The sequence below is a fragment of the Scophthalmus maximus genome, chromosome 8 (genome assembly GCF_022379125.1).
Source record: "Scophthalmus maximus strain ysfricsl-2021 chromosome 8, ASM2237912v1, whole genome shotgun sequence".
Classification (NCBI taxonomy): Eukaryota; Metazoa; Chordata; class Actinopteri; order Pleuronectiformes; family Scophthalmidae; genus Scophthalmus; species Scophthalmus maximus.
In genome coordinates, this window is record NC_061522.1 from 4,935,001 (window position 1) to 4,951,786 (window position 16,786).

The window sequence follows — 16,786 nt, forward strand, 5'->3', positions numbered from 1 at the left end:
GATATAAGGGTACAATATGTATAGAACTGTCACATATAGTATGAGACGTACAGTGTAATATAAGGGTACAATATGTATAGAACTGTCACATATAGTATGAGACAGTATGATATAAGGGTACAATATGTATAGAACTGCCACATATAGTATGAGACAGTATGATATAAGGGTACAATATGTATAGAACTATCACATATAGTATGAGACACACAGATTGATATAAAGTACAATATGTAAGAGACCTGTGCCGTTATGATTGTCATAATGTCTTTATCTTGATATGGTGTCCCAGTGAAAACACATAATCTAATATTGCTAAGGCAGTAAAGAATACTGTGTTTCTATGATACACAAATGTAGTCACAGCAAAAACGGAGTTTTATTAGCTTCTGAAATAGGTAGATGTACTTTATTGATCCCAAACTGGGAAAATTCCGTCAATGTTCACATGTTGCTTTGAGTTTGCTGTAGTTTTTGTTGTTGTTCTTCTGTGTTTATCCTCTCTCTGAGTAATAGCGTGTTTCAAAAGGAACACAATGAGTCACTGCGCTGAGCCACTTTCCTTTGTGCCTTTTTCCTCTAACCCAGCACAGATTCGCTCAGCATCTCCAGGGTGTTATTCAGGTCAGGCTGTCGTCAGACGGGCGGACAAATATTTTCCCTCGGAGACGTTTCTGTCTAATTCCACGTCGCTGGTAAATCTCAGCAGGGTTTTTGCACGTACTGCGATTTAAATGTCCATTTATGTTTGCAAAAAAGGAAGAGTGCATACTCTCCGGCTTTTATTGTATTTGACTGCAGCGCAGACACTCTGTGTGTAAATTGGATATTTCTCATTTGCAGCTAAAATCACACCCACATGTTCGTGTGCAGGAAAGCTCACGGCTCAACTGGAGAGTTTCCGCCCCGTGAGCTGCTGTTCTCTCTGGCGACAGGAGCGCCCCGAAAAAATGCACAACAAATTATTTCCAAAACCTGACCAACAAGCCGCACTAGCGCAACGACGTTTTTACTCTTGCTGCTTCAATTTCGTTTACATATTAAATACATATTTCACGGGCATGTGCCTTCTTGTGACAACACTGCCTTGCAACCCAGAACACTCAAATGAAATGTTCCCCTCTTTTTTTGTTCATACAAAACCCCCCCCCCCATCCTCAATGATATGGAAACAAATAATTCAAGGAGCAACAGAACACCTTATTGTTGATACGTGTTATTGTTTTCATGGCATGGAAGTTAACTCCATTCGTCCGAACTTGTGTGGTGTGATTGTGTGTTGTTATCGGCAAGTGGTGAAATTTCGAGGAACTTTTTAAGTAGCTTTTGGGGATTCAAACATAATATATTCAAAAGATGCAATCAACTTCACAGCTGCCAAGGAAACTTCTTCCTCTTGAAGTTCATGCAAATTCCTATGACTGGTAGCGCGGATGATGAAGCGAGTGCATTAAAAAGGTTCTGGAAACTGACAGTGTGCCACGATAGCTGTAGACAGCTAGTGACTGACTGGCCAACGTAGTGGAGAACTCGGCACTCGCCCCCCCCCCCCCCGCCCCCTTTCTGGCTGGTGGAGACCAAAACAGAGCTGAAAGGAGAGTGACTATTGCTTATTAACATTCATCAGGTGGCAACTGGAGACTCCAAATGGATGTTAAAGTTTCTGTATCTCCGGGTGTGTGAATATACACCTCTCTGCTAAGCGGCGAAAATCAACGGGGCATAAATTCCAATAGGTGGGGATCAAGGTAAAATATGTAAATGCAATACATGCAGCATTATTCAAATGTCAACACGAGGTATTCTGCCGTGACTTTTACAATTACGTATTCAGTCGACTCTCAGATATTTACACACCTCAGACAAGAGGTAAAATAAATGATGATGGCCATTATTCGCTTTCACAGAATTAATTACTATTTTTATAGTCTAACAAAAGGAGGCTTTTGATGAGGTGATTTCCAAGGCTGTAGTGCACGGCATGACACACACACACACACACACACACACACACACACTTATTAATAGTTCTAAAACACCACCTCAGTTGTTGTACAATGGCATGGTTTTTTTTGGTAGGTTTTTTTTTGGGGGAGGGTATTTTTGGGACCTCATTATGTCGGGCCGAGGTGACCGCAGTTCCTCCCTGGTCTCTGGACGCTTGGACCCAAGTCAGCAAACATTAAATTAGAGCACACGTGAAAATCAAGAGCTAATTTTGGGTGAGATTTAACCAGGCCCGCTTACGTTTGACCCACTTAGTGTTCACATTTTAGAACAATGTAAAGGCGCAGCTGAGCTCCATCTGAAACACACACACACACACACACACACACACACACACACAGACACACCGGCTTGTCACAGTAATCTGGCTAAGCAAGCTGCCCCACAAACCCTGAAAAAGGAATAAAGACAGAGGAGGCTGGGAGAACGGAGGCGCGCGAGTTGGTACGGGGAGGGGAGGTGGACGCCTGGAGGGAAACATCTCATAAATCAATCAGCAGGGCTCAGTGTGGTAACCTTGAAGTCCAGTTTACAATGAAGCTGATGAGGTTGTTGGGGGGGGGGGTTATAAAGGAGGAGGAACGTGGATGGGATGAGAATATAAGCACCGGTTGTGCCTACTGCTCGGTGTAATTAAACAGAGGAGGACATGCCGCACCTCAGGGTTCGTTTCACACAAGGGAGGAGCGATAAAAATCTACTCAGGCAGCTCAGCTGATTGTGATCAGTGTGAATACAGAGAGAGAGAGAGACGGGGGGGGGGGGGGGGGGGGGGGGGGGGGGGGGGGGGGAGAGGGAGAGAGAGAGAGAGAGAGAGAGGGAGAGAGAGAGACGGGGGGAGAGAGAGAGAGAGAGAGAGAGAGAGAGAGAGAGGGAGAGAGAGAGAGAGAGAGGGAGAGAGAGAGGGAGAGAGGGAGAGAAAGAGAGAGAGAGCTGAGGCTGCTGGATCTGCAACAGGGCCGGTGGAAGTAGGCAGGAAGGAAACATACAAGAAATTTTGGGGGGGGGGAAATGAGATATATATATATATATATATACTTTTGCAATTGCCAGGGGTTATGTGGAAAAGTTTTTGCAGCCGCTCGTCTCTCGTGCAAAACAATTTCAGTTCAAAACACGCATAGCAACATTGTGAGGCAGCTGCAACTCCTGGGCGCTACGCGTGCTGACTGAGAATGTGAGGGAAACCAATTAGCGATTGAGCAGGAGAGAATTTGCAGGAGTAATATTTTTTTTTTTTGTACGGTCTATGGGAGTAACACAGAGAAAAGTTAGTCAAAGTAGATGTAGTAGTTAAGACGAATTGGTGTAAGTGTGAAGTAGAAATGGTTCAAATGGCCTAAAGGTAACGGGTGAATTGCTGTGTTCAAATAATTGGTTCAAATTAATGGATATACAGTGACAATATATGAATAGAAATTGATATCTATAGTTAAAAATATAGAGACATTTATGGAAATAATTAGCTAGGTTATGGATGGCGGTTAAAATGGATATCTGAAGGCATTGGATGAATTGTTAAAATAGGTCAATGTAATGAATAATTCAAAATGGTTGGCTAAAGTAAAAACAAAAAAAAGTTCAAAAGGTGAGTTTAAAAACAAATGGATAGTTTATGGATAAGTTTAACAGATTGATAAATAATGTACACGTGATCAAAACGTTAGCTAAAAGTAATGGATAAATGATTTAAAACAAATAGCTACAATAATTAAAAAAAAACAGATATATGTCATCAATCGTTTAAAAAATAAAGTTTATTAACCTAGTTGGAAGATGAAGGGGTAATTGAGCCCATCTGACAGGAATGCTGGGGGGTGGGGGGGGGGGGGGGGGGTACATGAGTGACAAAACTATTGTCTCCTGAAGTAGCATGCGGTAGCAACACTGCACCTCCAACATCTCCATCCATGTGTGTGTGTGTGTGTGTCTGTGTGTGTGTGTGTGTCTGTGTGTGTGTCTGTGTGTGTGTGTGTCTGTGTGTGTGTATGTGTGTGTCTGTGTGTGTGTCTGTGTGTGTGTCTGTGTGTGTGTGTGTGTGTGTCTGTGTGTGTGTGTGTCTGTGTGTGTGTGTGTGTGTGTGTCTGTCTGTGTGTCTGTGTGTGTGTCTGTGTGTGTGTGTCTGTGTGTGTGTGTGTGTGTGTCTGTCTGTGTGTCTGTGTGTGTGTCTGTGTGTGTGTGTCTGTGTGTGTGTGTCTGTGTGTGTGTGTGGGCGTCCACTTGCGGGAGACTGCATGCACTTTGCTGAACTTGCAAAGTCCCGCCACACAGCAGCTGTGAGGATGCCCCCCCCCCCCCCCCCATCTCTCGAGCCAGAGAGCTAAATCATGTAAAGGCCCAGGCACATACATAAATACATAAATACACAAACACACACACCCTGTGCGTGCGGCCGTCCGGCATCTGAATGTCTGGGGCTGCCAGGGCGTTGCCACGGCAACAAATTACTGGCTGTCCCACGGGTGAGTCAGCCTTCCCCAGGAGAAATATCACCCCGGTAAGTCAGAGAAAGAGCAATCCTATTACCCCCGTGTGTGTGTTCTTTATGACTCACATTAACAGAGACGATTACTCTTTTCTATTATTTATCAGTGCTATTTGTTCTTCTCATTTGCAACCCCCTTGCACCGTGCTCTTGTTTGTTGCTGTTGTTGTTGTTGTTGTTGTTGCTGCTGCTGCTCTACGTCTGTGCTCCTGAGCGTCTCTTCATTTCTATTTCCGTACCTTAGTTTGTTCTATTTTCTTCTGCACCAACTAACGGATCGAGAAAAGAAGAATCGGCAGCACGGCGGACGGATTGTGTTGATCCCTAAAATACTCTTCGTCATTCGACTGCAACGGAAAAGAAGAAATTCAACTCATCAGACACAAAGTGTGTCACGTCAGCGTGACTGCGTTCAGGTTCATGGGGTGGACTGGTGATATGTTCCAAAACAGAGGATACAAGACTTTATTGACAGTATTGTCTGTACTGACTGACTTCAGCTTTTCCTTTGAGTGTCAAATATTAACTTCTGGTGCGAACCCTCCCCCCCACACACACACACATTTGTTTGTTTTTGATAGAACAACTTCCTGTTATGAGTGCATTACGTGCAGTATACATACACTGACGATCCGCTCGTGTGTGCCCTCGGGGGAGATGGCGGTTCCGTTGAGCCCGACCAGCGACGGCAGAGTCTGGGACATCCAGTTCGTGACCATTGCCATTGTGCTGAGCACCGCACCGATCTTCAACATGGGAACGCTCATCCTGACACACACACACACACATTCACACACACACACGCACACACACAGCAAGCCACAAAAACTCTGGCTGGCTCTCACACACAGTCCAAACAGTTCGCGGCGGTCATGCTTCCAAAAAAGAAAAGAAAAAGCGGCAACGCGGCACGACGCTACAGGTTCAAACGTCTGCTCAACAGTTCACGGCTGAAGAATCCAAAGACGGTGTTTTTTTTTTTCTTCCCTCCGATTGAAAGAAACCCCCGAAAGCCAGGGTCGTCCCGCCGCTGCGGGTCTCCGCTCCGACACTGCCCCAGGTCAGAGAGAGAATGAAGAGCATCCAGGAGCACGAGCCGCTCCGGAGGAAGACGCATCAAGTCCAAACATCCACATCATCCAGCGCAGGCTGCGGGAGATGCTCCTGGAAACGGCTGCTCTGTCCTACTGAGGCGTGTGTGTGTGTGTGTGTGTGTGTGTGTGTGTGTGTGTGCGTGTGTGTTTCCAGTACCCCTTCCTTCCCCTGGCAGTAAGACGCTGTGACTGAGCCAGCGCCGCTCTCTCATTTACCCTCTCCCTCTCTCCTGCCTCCCTCTCTCCTCCCTCCCTCTCCATCTCTCCTCCCTCCCTCCCTATCTCTCCCTCTCTCCTCCCTCCCTCCCTCTCCATCTCTCCCTCCCTCCCTCTCCATCTCTCCATCTCTCCCTCTCTCCTCCCTCTCCCTCTCTCCTCCCTCCCTCCCTATCTCTCCCTCTCTCCTCCCTCCCTCCCTCTCCATCTCTCCATCTCTCCCTCCCTCCCTCCCTCTCCATCTCTCCTCCCTCCCTCCCTCCCTCTCCATCTCTCCCTCTCTCCTCCCTCCCTCTCCATCTCTCCCTCTCTCCTCCCTCCCTCCCTCTCCATCTCTCCCTCTCTCCTCCCTCCCTCCCTCCCTCTCCATCTCTCCATCTCTCCCTCTCTCCTCCCTCCCTCCCTCCCTCCCTCCCTCCCTATCTCTCCCTCTCTCCTCCCTCCCTCCCTCTCCATCTCTCCCTCTCCCCTCCCTCTCCCTCTCTCCTCCCTCCCTCCCTCTCCATCTCTCCCTCCCTCTCCATCTCTCCCTCCCTCCCTCCCTCTCCATCTCTCCCTCCCTCCCTCTCCATCTCTCCCTCCCTCCCTCCCTATCTCTCCCTCTCTCCTCCCTCCCTCCCTCTCTCCTCCCTCCCTCCCTCTCCATCTCTCCCTCCCTCCCTCTCCATCTCTCCCTCTCTCCTCCCTCCCTCCCTCTCCCTCTCTCCTCCCTCCCTCCCTCTCCATCTCTCCCTCTCTCCTCCCTCTCCCTCTCTCCTCCCTCCCTCTCCATCTCTCCCTCTCTCCTCCCTCCCTCCCTCTCCATCTCTCCCTCCCTCCCTCTCCATCTCTCCCTCTCTCCTCCCTCCCTCCCTCTCCATCTCTCCCTCTCTCCTCCCTCCCTCCCTCTCCATCTCTCCCTCTCTCCTCCCTCTCCCTCTCTCCTCCCTCCCTCTCCATCTCTCCCTCTCTCCTCCCTCCCTCTCCATCTCTCACCCGCTCTTCCAACTTGGTCATCAAATGAGCTCGTTCTCCTCTTGAACAATATCTGCTTGAATGAATTAATGAACAAACAAACAGCTCGGCATGTGTTTGTGTAAATAAAAATCAAAAATTGAACATTTATCCTCTTTTCATGCTTTAAAAAAAAAAACCCCAATATTTTTCCTCCCGGCATTCTATTCTTCTTATTTTGTATTTTCATCTTCATCGCAGTAAAAAAAAATCCTTTCTTTTCCCATATTGATGAAGTGTAAACGCCTACACCAGAGCACAATGCTCTGGGTTGACCTCTCCTCTGGTCTCTGTGGGTTTATGAGAGTGTGTGTGTGTGTGTGTGTGTGTTTGTACTCGTGCTTCATGTGCACCCCAAACTAAAGCAACAGTGCCACCGTGTGGCTGGTGACGCCCCCCCCCCCCCCCCCCCCCCCCCCCCCCCCCCCCCCCCCGTATTCCAGCCGCTTCACACCAGATTTGAAGCGGCTGGAATACGGGGGAGGAAATATGAGATGTTCAGAAGATGCTTTGTTTGATCTTGTCGAGGCAATAAACTAAATCAGTGATTCCCCTACCAATGATTTCAATTTTTTGGGGTGTCTTTTACATATAATGCCAAGAAGAAGCCACTTTCCGTATACACCTTATTCATCATTCCTGTATGAAAGATTGTGGATGAAACTTAAAGTGATTTGTGAAACCTAACCCCCCCCCCCCGCCCCCAGAACCAGTAGACCTAGGGGAAAACAGTGGAACGCTTCATTTTATAATTCATTGTTTCTCCTGTGTAACACTTTTCCTCATCCTGCAGCTTGTCATCATTTCAAAATATAAGAACACTCTCATAAAACTGATGAAACCATGTCAAATATGGGGTTTTTCAGCTGCTAAGAGGGCCTGGGGAATCAGATACCCCCCCCCCCCCACCCCCACCCCCCACGAAGCATTGATGTAGTGTGTTAACAGCTGATGTGTGCGAGTGCTTCTCATGGTACTACATCAAGAGGAGCATCACTTTGACTGTGACACAACGACGACGAACATCGCTGTTCCTTCCGGGGGTTCACTCCCGGAGCCACTGTGTGTGTGTGTGTGTGTGTGTGTGTGTGTGTGTGTGTGTGTGTGTGTGTGTGTGTGTGTGGACACTTCTAACTAACCGGCGCTAAATGTTTTATCCAGGTCCTTGTTCTCATCAGCCGTAACATGATCATGCTTTCTCTCTCTCTCTCTGTATGAAACGCCCCGAGGATACATGTGGATTATACATCAAAACGTCCCTCAGCCAATACGCTGAAGCAACATGAATATTTCAATCGGCAGCACTTAGGGGGGGTAACACAGTCGTGGTGGCACCATAGAGCTGACGTGACAACTGAGCACTGTGAAACACCTTCAGGCTGTTCACGGTCGCTGGCTCAGGTAGCTATGAATTTCTAGGAAATGTGGTAATAGGTTTTCTTATAGAACAAGAGCAAAGTAGGTTTGCACAATAAATCACAACACAACAGAGATTAAGATTAAACACTTCAATAATCAGCCCCCCCCCCAAAAAAATGAGCCAGAAGAAGACTGACACTTAAAAAGTACAGATGATATTGAATTCTATGAATGTGAAAAAAAATTAATACATCTATGATACTGTGATTTCAGAAGTAATATATAGTTACTATATTGTGTGCATCTACTCATTTGTATCCTGTGCGTTCACTTCCTTTGACACAGTGTAGAAATTATCATATGAAATTCAGATTTAGGGTGAACGCAAATGTACAGATGCATGTTTCAGATATGAAAATTGAAAGAGACAAGTGGTAAAAAGTACAAGTGTACATTTTCAACCCAGACTTCATTTTTTCTTGCGTGCTCATGTCCAGAACAAACATCATCTCACGAGAAAGAGAGGACTTTTATCTGTCCGTTTATGAAAAGATGATGAATTCCCATCCGCTTTCTCCCTCAACATCTGACGATGTGAAGTTGGAGAATATCTGCCCGTGCATCCACACTCCGTGTTACGACAGAGAGGAAGAGTTGGAACAAGGGGGGGGAACCGTGTGTGGTCTTACCTCACACGAGTGGACTACAAACAGCAGCTGCAGCACCAGAAGGACTTCGGGTCGGCCCACGGTCATCGTCGTCTCTCCTCCTGGTCGTTCCTCGTCCCGACCCGGGCTTGGCTCATCCCAGGCACTCCAAAGAAAATAAACCACAAGCTGTGACACTGCAGATCACTGAAGAGACTCTGACGTCTGCTTCAGGTACCACTGGGGACTGACTGTACACCCTCGAGGTTCTGGACCACTGGGCTGCGGAGAACAACTCCCCTCTGGCTTGTGGAAGAAGAAGAAGAAGGAGGAGGAACACCGTCCTGGTGTTGGCTGCCTGCTGGCCGAAAGCCTCGGAGGGACCAGCGGGAGAAGACGACTGTCTTGGAGGAAGGTGAAAGAGGGGTTGTGGGGGGGGGGGGAAGAGAGCCGGAGAGAAGGATGTATACTGTATCCGTTACATCCACAAAGGCAGCAGATACAGAGTTTGTGGGTGTGCTCGTGAGTGACAGCTTGGAAGTGGGATGGTATGATGTTGGTTTGGCCTCATTAAGTAACGCTGCAGATAATAATAATAATAATAATATATTTAATTTTTAAAGGCCCTTTTCATGAACCCAAAGCGCTGATCCAGTGAAGACAATTTGTTAAGACTCCATCGTTGTGCTTTAAGAGCGTGTCTGTGGATCGTTCAAATACATTTTAAGATGGAAGCAATGAATAATCAATGAATTCAGGAGCAGACTGGCAGAAAATGAAATTGGCTGTAAAACGTATTATTGTAGAGTACAAGTCATTTTTTGAGGCAAAGATGTGAATACAGTACAGTACAGCAGGTTATGCTCAGCACAGGAGTCGTTCTTTCAAAAGCCACGACACTTCGACTTGTTAAAAAAAGTTGGACTTCATTCACAAGGAGAATATTTGAGACTGTTTAAAAACACATTTTCACGAAATCGACGATTTCACAGTTTTTCTCTCGTACCACATTGGACGAAAAAAGGGTTGTAAAAACATTATATTTGCAAATAATAAAATAAAGAATTAATAAAGACTGTTGTTTGTAATCAACCTTTCACAAGGTGCAAAAAAATAAAAGAAATAGAGAGATAATCAGACGCTCTCTATATCGATCTCCTTAGCTATAGGGATGGGAAGTTAACTTCTTGTAAATGAGGCCAAAAAGCATAAGCAGTAGAATATTTACACACTACACTCGTTTAAAAAAAAAACAAACATATACAATGGTTTGCGAAATATGCGGGGAGCAATTGTATATAATCTCCAAACCTGGGCTATATTCGTTGCTAGATGTTGAAGTATAGACAGATACTTGTTTACTGATCCGTTTTTCCCGGTCCAATATGGCGGCGACGTTGACGGGCGGTCCAGTACGGTCCAGTGGCCTACACAGCTTATGTCTATTGTGGACACTAACATTTTATGTCAAGCACATGAACTGAAAACTAATAAAATATGAAGGTTGGATTTTTACTTTCACACACAATGTGACCTGGCAGCATGTGACTGACTTCCATGTCATGTCCATCTATATTTAATCGGTGAAAATTAGCTGTCGAACTCTCCTGGATGCGCTGTGTTCATCTGTTCATCCTCTCATTAAAGTTTCAGCAGCATGGGAAATAACCCTTTCAGCTGTAGGCTACTGCAGATGTCACTGTGCAGACGGGCTGGGGAGAGACGAGGGTCACCATAATAGGGGGAATGAAGGAAGACGGGGACAGGGAGTGAGGAGCATGAATGATGTATGCTCAAGCTGCGGCACACAATGAATACAAAATTCCAGCAGACTTTACACATAACCCCATTTATATGATACTTTACTCCACAGTGGAAATTAAGGGACCAACCTGGCATCATGGCAACCAGAGGCGAGGTCTTCCGAGGAGATCATTGGCTGGGAATGTGAATTCAGGCGATCTTATAAGTCCTCGGGATCCATCGCTTGGATTGTGAATGTCTGTGTCAAATATGTGTCATGGCAATCCAATAATAACTTCCTGCCATTATAGAAAAAGTCAGGTTATCAGTTTACCATCACTGGGGTCCATGAATTTCTACAAAAATGTAATAGCAATCTGTACAGTAGCAGTTGAGGTATATCAGTCTGGATCAGCCGACCAGCTGACCCACCAACATGATTCACTGTATCATACAGTATGTGATCTTCACGTACACTGGAGCAACACGTCGAAGTGCAGACCTAAACAGATCACACCTTCGAGGGGCTGGTTGGAAAGCAGCAAACGCATGCATTCAATAAAACTAAATCTCATCACATTAATTTAAATGTACATTATGTACTTTTTATTAAAATATGTTAGTCACTCCTCCTCCACACAACTATGCATATAAAGACCTTGAGGCAATCATGTACCACAGTTTGATTGTTTGTTATGTTGAAAAAATATAAAACATGGCTTCACAATATATATATTTTTTTTAAAAATGCACTGCCCCAGTTCCCTATTTCAAAGAAATGTACTCTGCAGGGAGCTACATAATAGCACCTTGATGACTTACACTCCAACATACACTACATCACAGATCATTAATAAAATTACGACAACAAAACAAAAAATAACACAAAACAAGTTGAGGTTTCCTGAAGACAGAACATGGCGGGTGAATGTTGCTGGAATAAGGTATGTAAGTTTTTGTTTGATGACGATTCACTCATAATGGATGGGATGGGAATTAAGTGCATAGGTAATAATTGTATGAGCAGGACATGAATGAATCTATGAGAGCACCACTTACTCCTACAGAGTAGGAAGGAAGAAAAAAAAATCCGTAACTGAGGTTACTGACAGTCCAAAAAAATGTATGCTCTTCTCTGGAAAACACACAGAATGTGGGTCAGCTGTGAGATTTGTGATGAATATATTGAATAAGTGTGAGTCTGAGTCAATGAATCTGTGTATGGAAGAATTCATGATGAGAAGAAGAACACTGTTGTAGGTAAATTGACTTATAAATATATCACATTGTGTATGTCTTGTAAGTAGTTTTCTCCCTGCATGTAAAAAAAAATGTCCATAGTTATTTTTTTTCTCCTATTAAATTACTCTTGCTGTGATCTCTCTCCATGGCTCAGTTAACCGTTGAAGCAGACCGGGCCGACCTGGAAACCAAATTTCTGGTTGCCATTTCCGAAGTCGGACACAGCCACATCAAGGATGGGGAGCGTGCTGGACAGCGGAGCGTCAAATTCCAACACAGTCCTCTCCTGCCCTGAGCGCGTCTGCAGCGGGCGACACACAATCACACGGTCAGAGAAACGCGCAGGTCGCCACGTGGTCATACTACCAATGTGCACGCCTGTGTCACCCACCTGACATCCGTCGTACAGTGCACTGATGTAATGCGCGTTCTCGTGCGTCAGCTCCTCCCCGTCGCTGCCCCGGAAGCGCAGTGCGCGCTCGTGGCCGTGGGTGGCGGTGTGCAGCCACGCGGCGGAGTTGAGGCAGTGGTAGGTGAAGGTCTGCTTGGCCGTGGCGCTCAGCAGCTGCAGGAAGGTCAACTGGACAACGTGTACCGGAACGCCCTCGGACCCCGAGTAGGAGAACTGAAGGAGGAACACAACACACCCACACATCAGTGCGATGTCAAGTACAAATAAAGTAATGAATGACACAGGAAGGTAGTCGTGTGCACGTTCCTATGTTTAGGACTAATTCTATAACACTAAATAGATAATATTTTGACTCCACCAGGTCTCCTTCAAGCTAACATGACCACTTAACACTTACAATTCAAGGACAAGAATCCTCACAGGACTCCTTCCTTCTTCCGTCTATTCTATAAACACATGTTCTATAACTTCAGGGGCTTTTGTCTTCATCATAAACACTGAGCAGCATTTTTTTTTGACAGAATGCTCAATTCTTTTGCAGTTTTTCTAATTGTGATCACACTATTTCACATTCTAAATCCTTAACTATAAAGTGCTGCATAAAAAACACTCACTAGGCTACATTGATAGCATGCAAAATGATCACACCATACCTGTTTTCCTTTCCTGAATTTACTGTACCATGTGCCGTGCTGTTCCCCTTTCCAGGCAGCCAACTTCACCTGATGGCAATCACACGAAAAGTCAGTTTCAAGTGGACTGAATCAGAACACACACACACACACACACACATAGTAACTAAACAATGTAAACAATTTTATTTTAAAGTCCTTCAAATTTTGCCAAAGGCTTCTGTTTGCCTCGAACATTTGATCAAATTATCAAAAAAAAGAAACGCGGCAAAATAAAAAATGATGTTTTTATTTCTGCTTGTTAACTGACCGACTGGAACTTCTTGTCGGGTTGCAGACATGTCTCTCCCTCCGCAGTGAAGTTACAAAACACTCTGAAGGAGTCTCGATGGCAGCCCTGGTTGGGATCTATCCAGTACTCGCCTGAGGAGAGAGAAAGGCGGAGGGGTTCAAGGACCATTAAGCGGATATATCCGTCAATAAGAAAAATTACCAGAGAGACAATGACAATCAAAAAGCACAAACTGATAAAGTACCGTTGGGGAGCCCAGGTTGGAGGAGCCAGAGCTCCTTGCAGGTGCGGGCTGGGCTGAGGTACGTCCCTTGTGGGTTACGCAGACCCTCCACCTCCACTTTCATCGAGGACAGCGACGCAAACACTTCCTCCATGCCTTGGCCCTCCTTCTCCTTCGTCGCGTCGCCCTGCACCGCCTGGTCCCCCTGCATCCAGTCCTCCTCTCCTCCATCTATCACGTCCTCCTCCTCCTCCTCCTCCTCCTCCCGTTCAAGTGCAGCACCGTCTACCAAGGGGTTGGTTCTCCTCCGCCTTCCTCGCTCTGGATAAGGGGACATTCCGACGGCCGGCAGTCCCTGAGGCGGGCGAGTGAAGAGCGAGAAGCGGTTAGGGAGGAGAGTTTATCCAAACAGACAAACAAGTGAGCGAGGGTGAGAGAGGGAGAGTAGATGTGAATTCACACAAATGAGGTGTGTGAAGTTGCTGACTGAATTGACTGTCTGCAAGGCAGAACTCACCGGTGGTCCTGGAGGTCCTGCAGGCCCATTGTCTCCTCTGGGGCCAATCGGACCCTAAACACAAACACAGCAATGCATCTTTAGTTGTCAGTAGCAGTGTTACGTAAAAGGACTGAATAACTCAAACCATTATGACAAAGAGCATGACCCAGAATACCTGGTTTCCTTTAGAGCCCTTTAGACCAATAGCACCCTGTGAGAGAGATGAGACAGACACAGACAGGATGAACGATATTTCAGCCAACTCTATGCAAACAGTGCCGTTGTGTATGTTTAGGTAATGTACTGTCAAGATAATCCCGTGTACTCACAGACAGGCCCGTGGGGCCAGGGGGGCCGTGGGGGCCATACGGGCCGACTGAACCCTGTCAGAAAAACACAATAGGAACAAAGCAGTTAGAAGAAGAGAAGAAGTAAATGTGATTGAAGTGTCTGACTCTCTAGAATGAGATTGCGAAGAATGAAGTCTTGGAGTTATGATTTTGTTATAAAAAAAAAAAATCCAGGATTCTCAGTCAGGCCCAAGATCCAGGAAAAATATTAGTTAGAAACATCTTGGTTTTAATAATTCAATAGGATGACAGCTAGATTGATTCAAAAAATATTTTCTTTCAAACAAGGATTAACCTGTTGGGGGGCGCCGCAGACAGACTACTCAATAGTTTTATGGTGGACATTTTAGTGGATTTACATTAAAGTAATCAAATAAACTGTATATTTTTATTCTGAACCATGAGTCCAAAACTGTTTGGCTAATGTTAATGTGAACTAAATGTTTCAACAACAGTTTGGGCCATAAATCAAACTACCACACACCAACTACCACGAGGAAAGCCTACATAGAGGGTGCCTCAATTGCCTGGTTGGTAATTCAGGTTTGAGTATGTGTGTGTATGTGTGTGTGTGTGTGTGTGCACCTCATCTCCTTTTGGACCTGGTAGTCCTTGGTTTCCTGGCAGTCCTCTGTCCCCCTTCTCTCCAATGTCTCCTGGCGGCCCTATCAGACCTATCAGCCCACCATGACCCTGCGGAGACATCACCGATGAGATCAAGGTCAATAAAAGCCACAGTGAAGGGCAGAGTAAATATCAGGGTGAGGACTGTATCCATGTACCTTGTCTCCCTTCTTGCCAGGGTCTCCCTTCAGTCCTGGTAATCCTGGCGGACCCTGTCAAACACAGCTTGTGCATATAAAAACCCATTCTTTTACTACACGGACAGAGATACAGTATAACTGGTGATACTGGCTCATCATCTTAATATAATTTGGAATTTTCTTTTTTCTCTCGGACATGTCATTCGACTATTGATATTGGATGCGTCATCTCACCATGGGACCTGGTGGTCCTGTCTGGCCAGGTGGTCCATTTAGGCCCTGCTCACCCTGAGAGAAAAGAGACAGAGACAGACGTGATTTCCTGACCGTCACCCTTTTCGTGCTCCTCTACTCCTCCTCATTCTGTACCGTCATTAGACTAACTTACTGCAGGGCCGGGAATCCCTCTTAGACCCTGGGGGCCTGGCTTGCCAGAATACCCCTGGCCACCTACGGGCCCTGTTTTCCCTATGGGGCCCTCGAAACCGGGGGAACCCTGAAACAAAGAGAGAACAGGGCGACCTTCAGGAACTGTCGGGATTCGGAAGTTCATTTTCCAAAGGGTTGTTTGTAACTCACCTTCACTCCTTTCACGCCTGCCTTTCCGCCCTTCCCTGGTTTCCCCAAGTGGCCCTAAGGAACCACGTTTTAAAAATGTTTTAACCTTAATCTGTCACAACGATATGAGAATGCACCGTGAAAGTGCCAAACTCATCCTAACAGAGGAAAAGGTTTTAACAGGAAATGGAAAATGCAGATTTGGGAATGCATCAGTGGAACATGCACTGACACATTAACGCAAAAAAAAAACACACACCCTTCGCCCAGGAGGTCCAGATGGTCCAGGTTCCCCTGGTGCTCCCGGTGGTCCCTGAGAGGTTAGAAGAAAGAGGTTACGTGTCATTATGTTGTTGGATGTCAGCATAATTAATGCTCAAGAAATTTGAGGAACATCACGGATGCCATAGTGTACGGGTTATTATGTAGAGGAGAGTAGCTCACTGATTTTCCAGGATCCCCGGTGTCTCCTTTAGACCCAGGCAGGCCATCCACACCCTGATGAGACGGGAACAAAAATTGTGGTCAGAGAAAAACTACAAAAAATTTTAAACCTGAAAATGCGAGGAAAACTTTGAACAAAATAAAAAAAAAATTGCATAGTAGAGAATTGATTGACTGATCCGCACCTATTTAAAAAGCACTTCAGGCTTCAAGAAGAGATAAAAATCAAATGAAGATTCTTTAACGTAACTCTTCCAAATACTGTGAATTTATTTGGCTGCTGTTCATGTGACAAAAAAAAATTAATCGGAATTTCTACCTCAGATGCAAGAGGTAAAGGTACAAGGTCTTACATGAGACGCAATGTTTTGCACAAATCTTCTCTCGAAATTACGTTAAGAAAATTGGCCCTCCTGTGTATCAATGATAAACTTGTTGATCATTTTAAAGTCGGGCTTATTGCGCATTTTCTCCTGTCAGTGTTCCTTGTAAATCTTTAGAGATGTTACTACACAGCAAACTGATCCTGCAAGAACAGTGAAAATAAAAAAAGATCTTTTAAAAAAAATACTGTGACATCCTTAGAGGAGGGACAATGTATTGTATTCCAGTTAAAGATGTTTTTGGTCAGCCTTTGCTGTGGCAAACAATGAAATAAGACATTTCAAGGGACTGTGAATGGAAAGGAAAATGAGGAGGAAGAAGAAGAAGATGGGAGGAAAAAAAGGATAAATAGAAAGAGCAGGCCCTCACATTGGGTCCAGCCTCTCCCTGTTGTCCAAAGTCCCCGGTGAGGCCAATGGGACCCTGAGGGAGAGAGAGAGAG

General features: G+C 45.6%; 2 protein-coding genes across 3 annotated transcripts in view; both read right to left on the bottom strand.

The window, feature by feature from the left end:
* LOC118313111 (noelin-2-like) overlaps positions 1 to 5,808 on the bottom strand; it is a 22,281-nt gene extending 16,473 nt beyond the window's left edge. The window contains exon 1 of the mRNA XM_035638378.2: positions 5,116 to 5,808. Coding sequence (XP_035494271.1) covers positions 5,116 to 5,259 — 144 coding nt within the window. The 5' untranslated portion in view covers positions 5,260 to 5,808. The remainder of the gene's footprint in view (positions 1 to 5,115) is intronic.
* Positions 5,809 to 11,123: 5,315 nt separating this feature from the next.
* The window catches only part of LOC118312288 (collagen alpha-1(XI) chain-like), a 46,901-nt gene continuing 41,238 nt past the window's right edge, over positions 11,124 to 16,786 (bottom strand). For both annotated transcript variants that reach the window (XM_035636764.2, XM_035636763.2), the window contains 16 exons: positions 16,714 to 16,767; positions 15,961 to 16,014; positions 15,776 to 15,829; positions 15,538 to 15,591; positions 15,347 to 15,454; positions 15,193 to 15,246; positions 14,977 to 15,030; positions 14,780 to 14,887; positions 14,174 to 14,227; positions 14,020 to 14,055; positions 13,863 to 13,916; positions 13,367 to 13,700; positions 13,141 to 13,253; positions 12,852 to 12,920; positions 12,178 to 12,411; positions 11,124 to 12,087 (listed from right to left, as the gene is read on the bottom strand). In XM_035636764.2, coding sequence (XP_035492657.1) covers positions 11,941 to 12,087; positions 12,178 to 12,411; positions 12,852 to 12,920; positions 13,141 to 13,253; positions 13,367 to 13,700; positions 13,863 to 13,916; positions 14,020 to 14,055; positions 14,174 to 14,227; positions 14,780 to 14,887; positions 14,977 to 15,030; positions 15,193 to 15,246; positions 15,347 to 15,454; positions 15,538 to 15,591; positions 15,776 to 15,829; positions 15,961 to 16,014; positions 16,714 to 16,767 — 1,581 coding nt within the window. In that variant the 3' untranslated portion in view covers positions 11,124 to 11,940. The remainder of the gene's footprint in view (positions 12,088 to 12,177; positions 12,412 to 12,851; positions 12,921 to 13,140; positions 13,254 to 13,366; positions 13,701 to 13,862; positions 13,917 to 14,019; positions 14,056 to 14,173; positions 14,228 to 14,779; positions 14,888 to 14,976; positions 15,031 to 15,192; positions 15,247 to 15,346; positions 15,455 to 15,537; positions 15,592 to 15,775; positions 15,830 to 15,960; positions 16,015 to 16,713; positions 16,768 to 16,786) is intronic.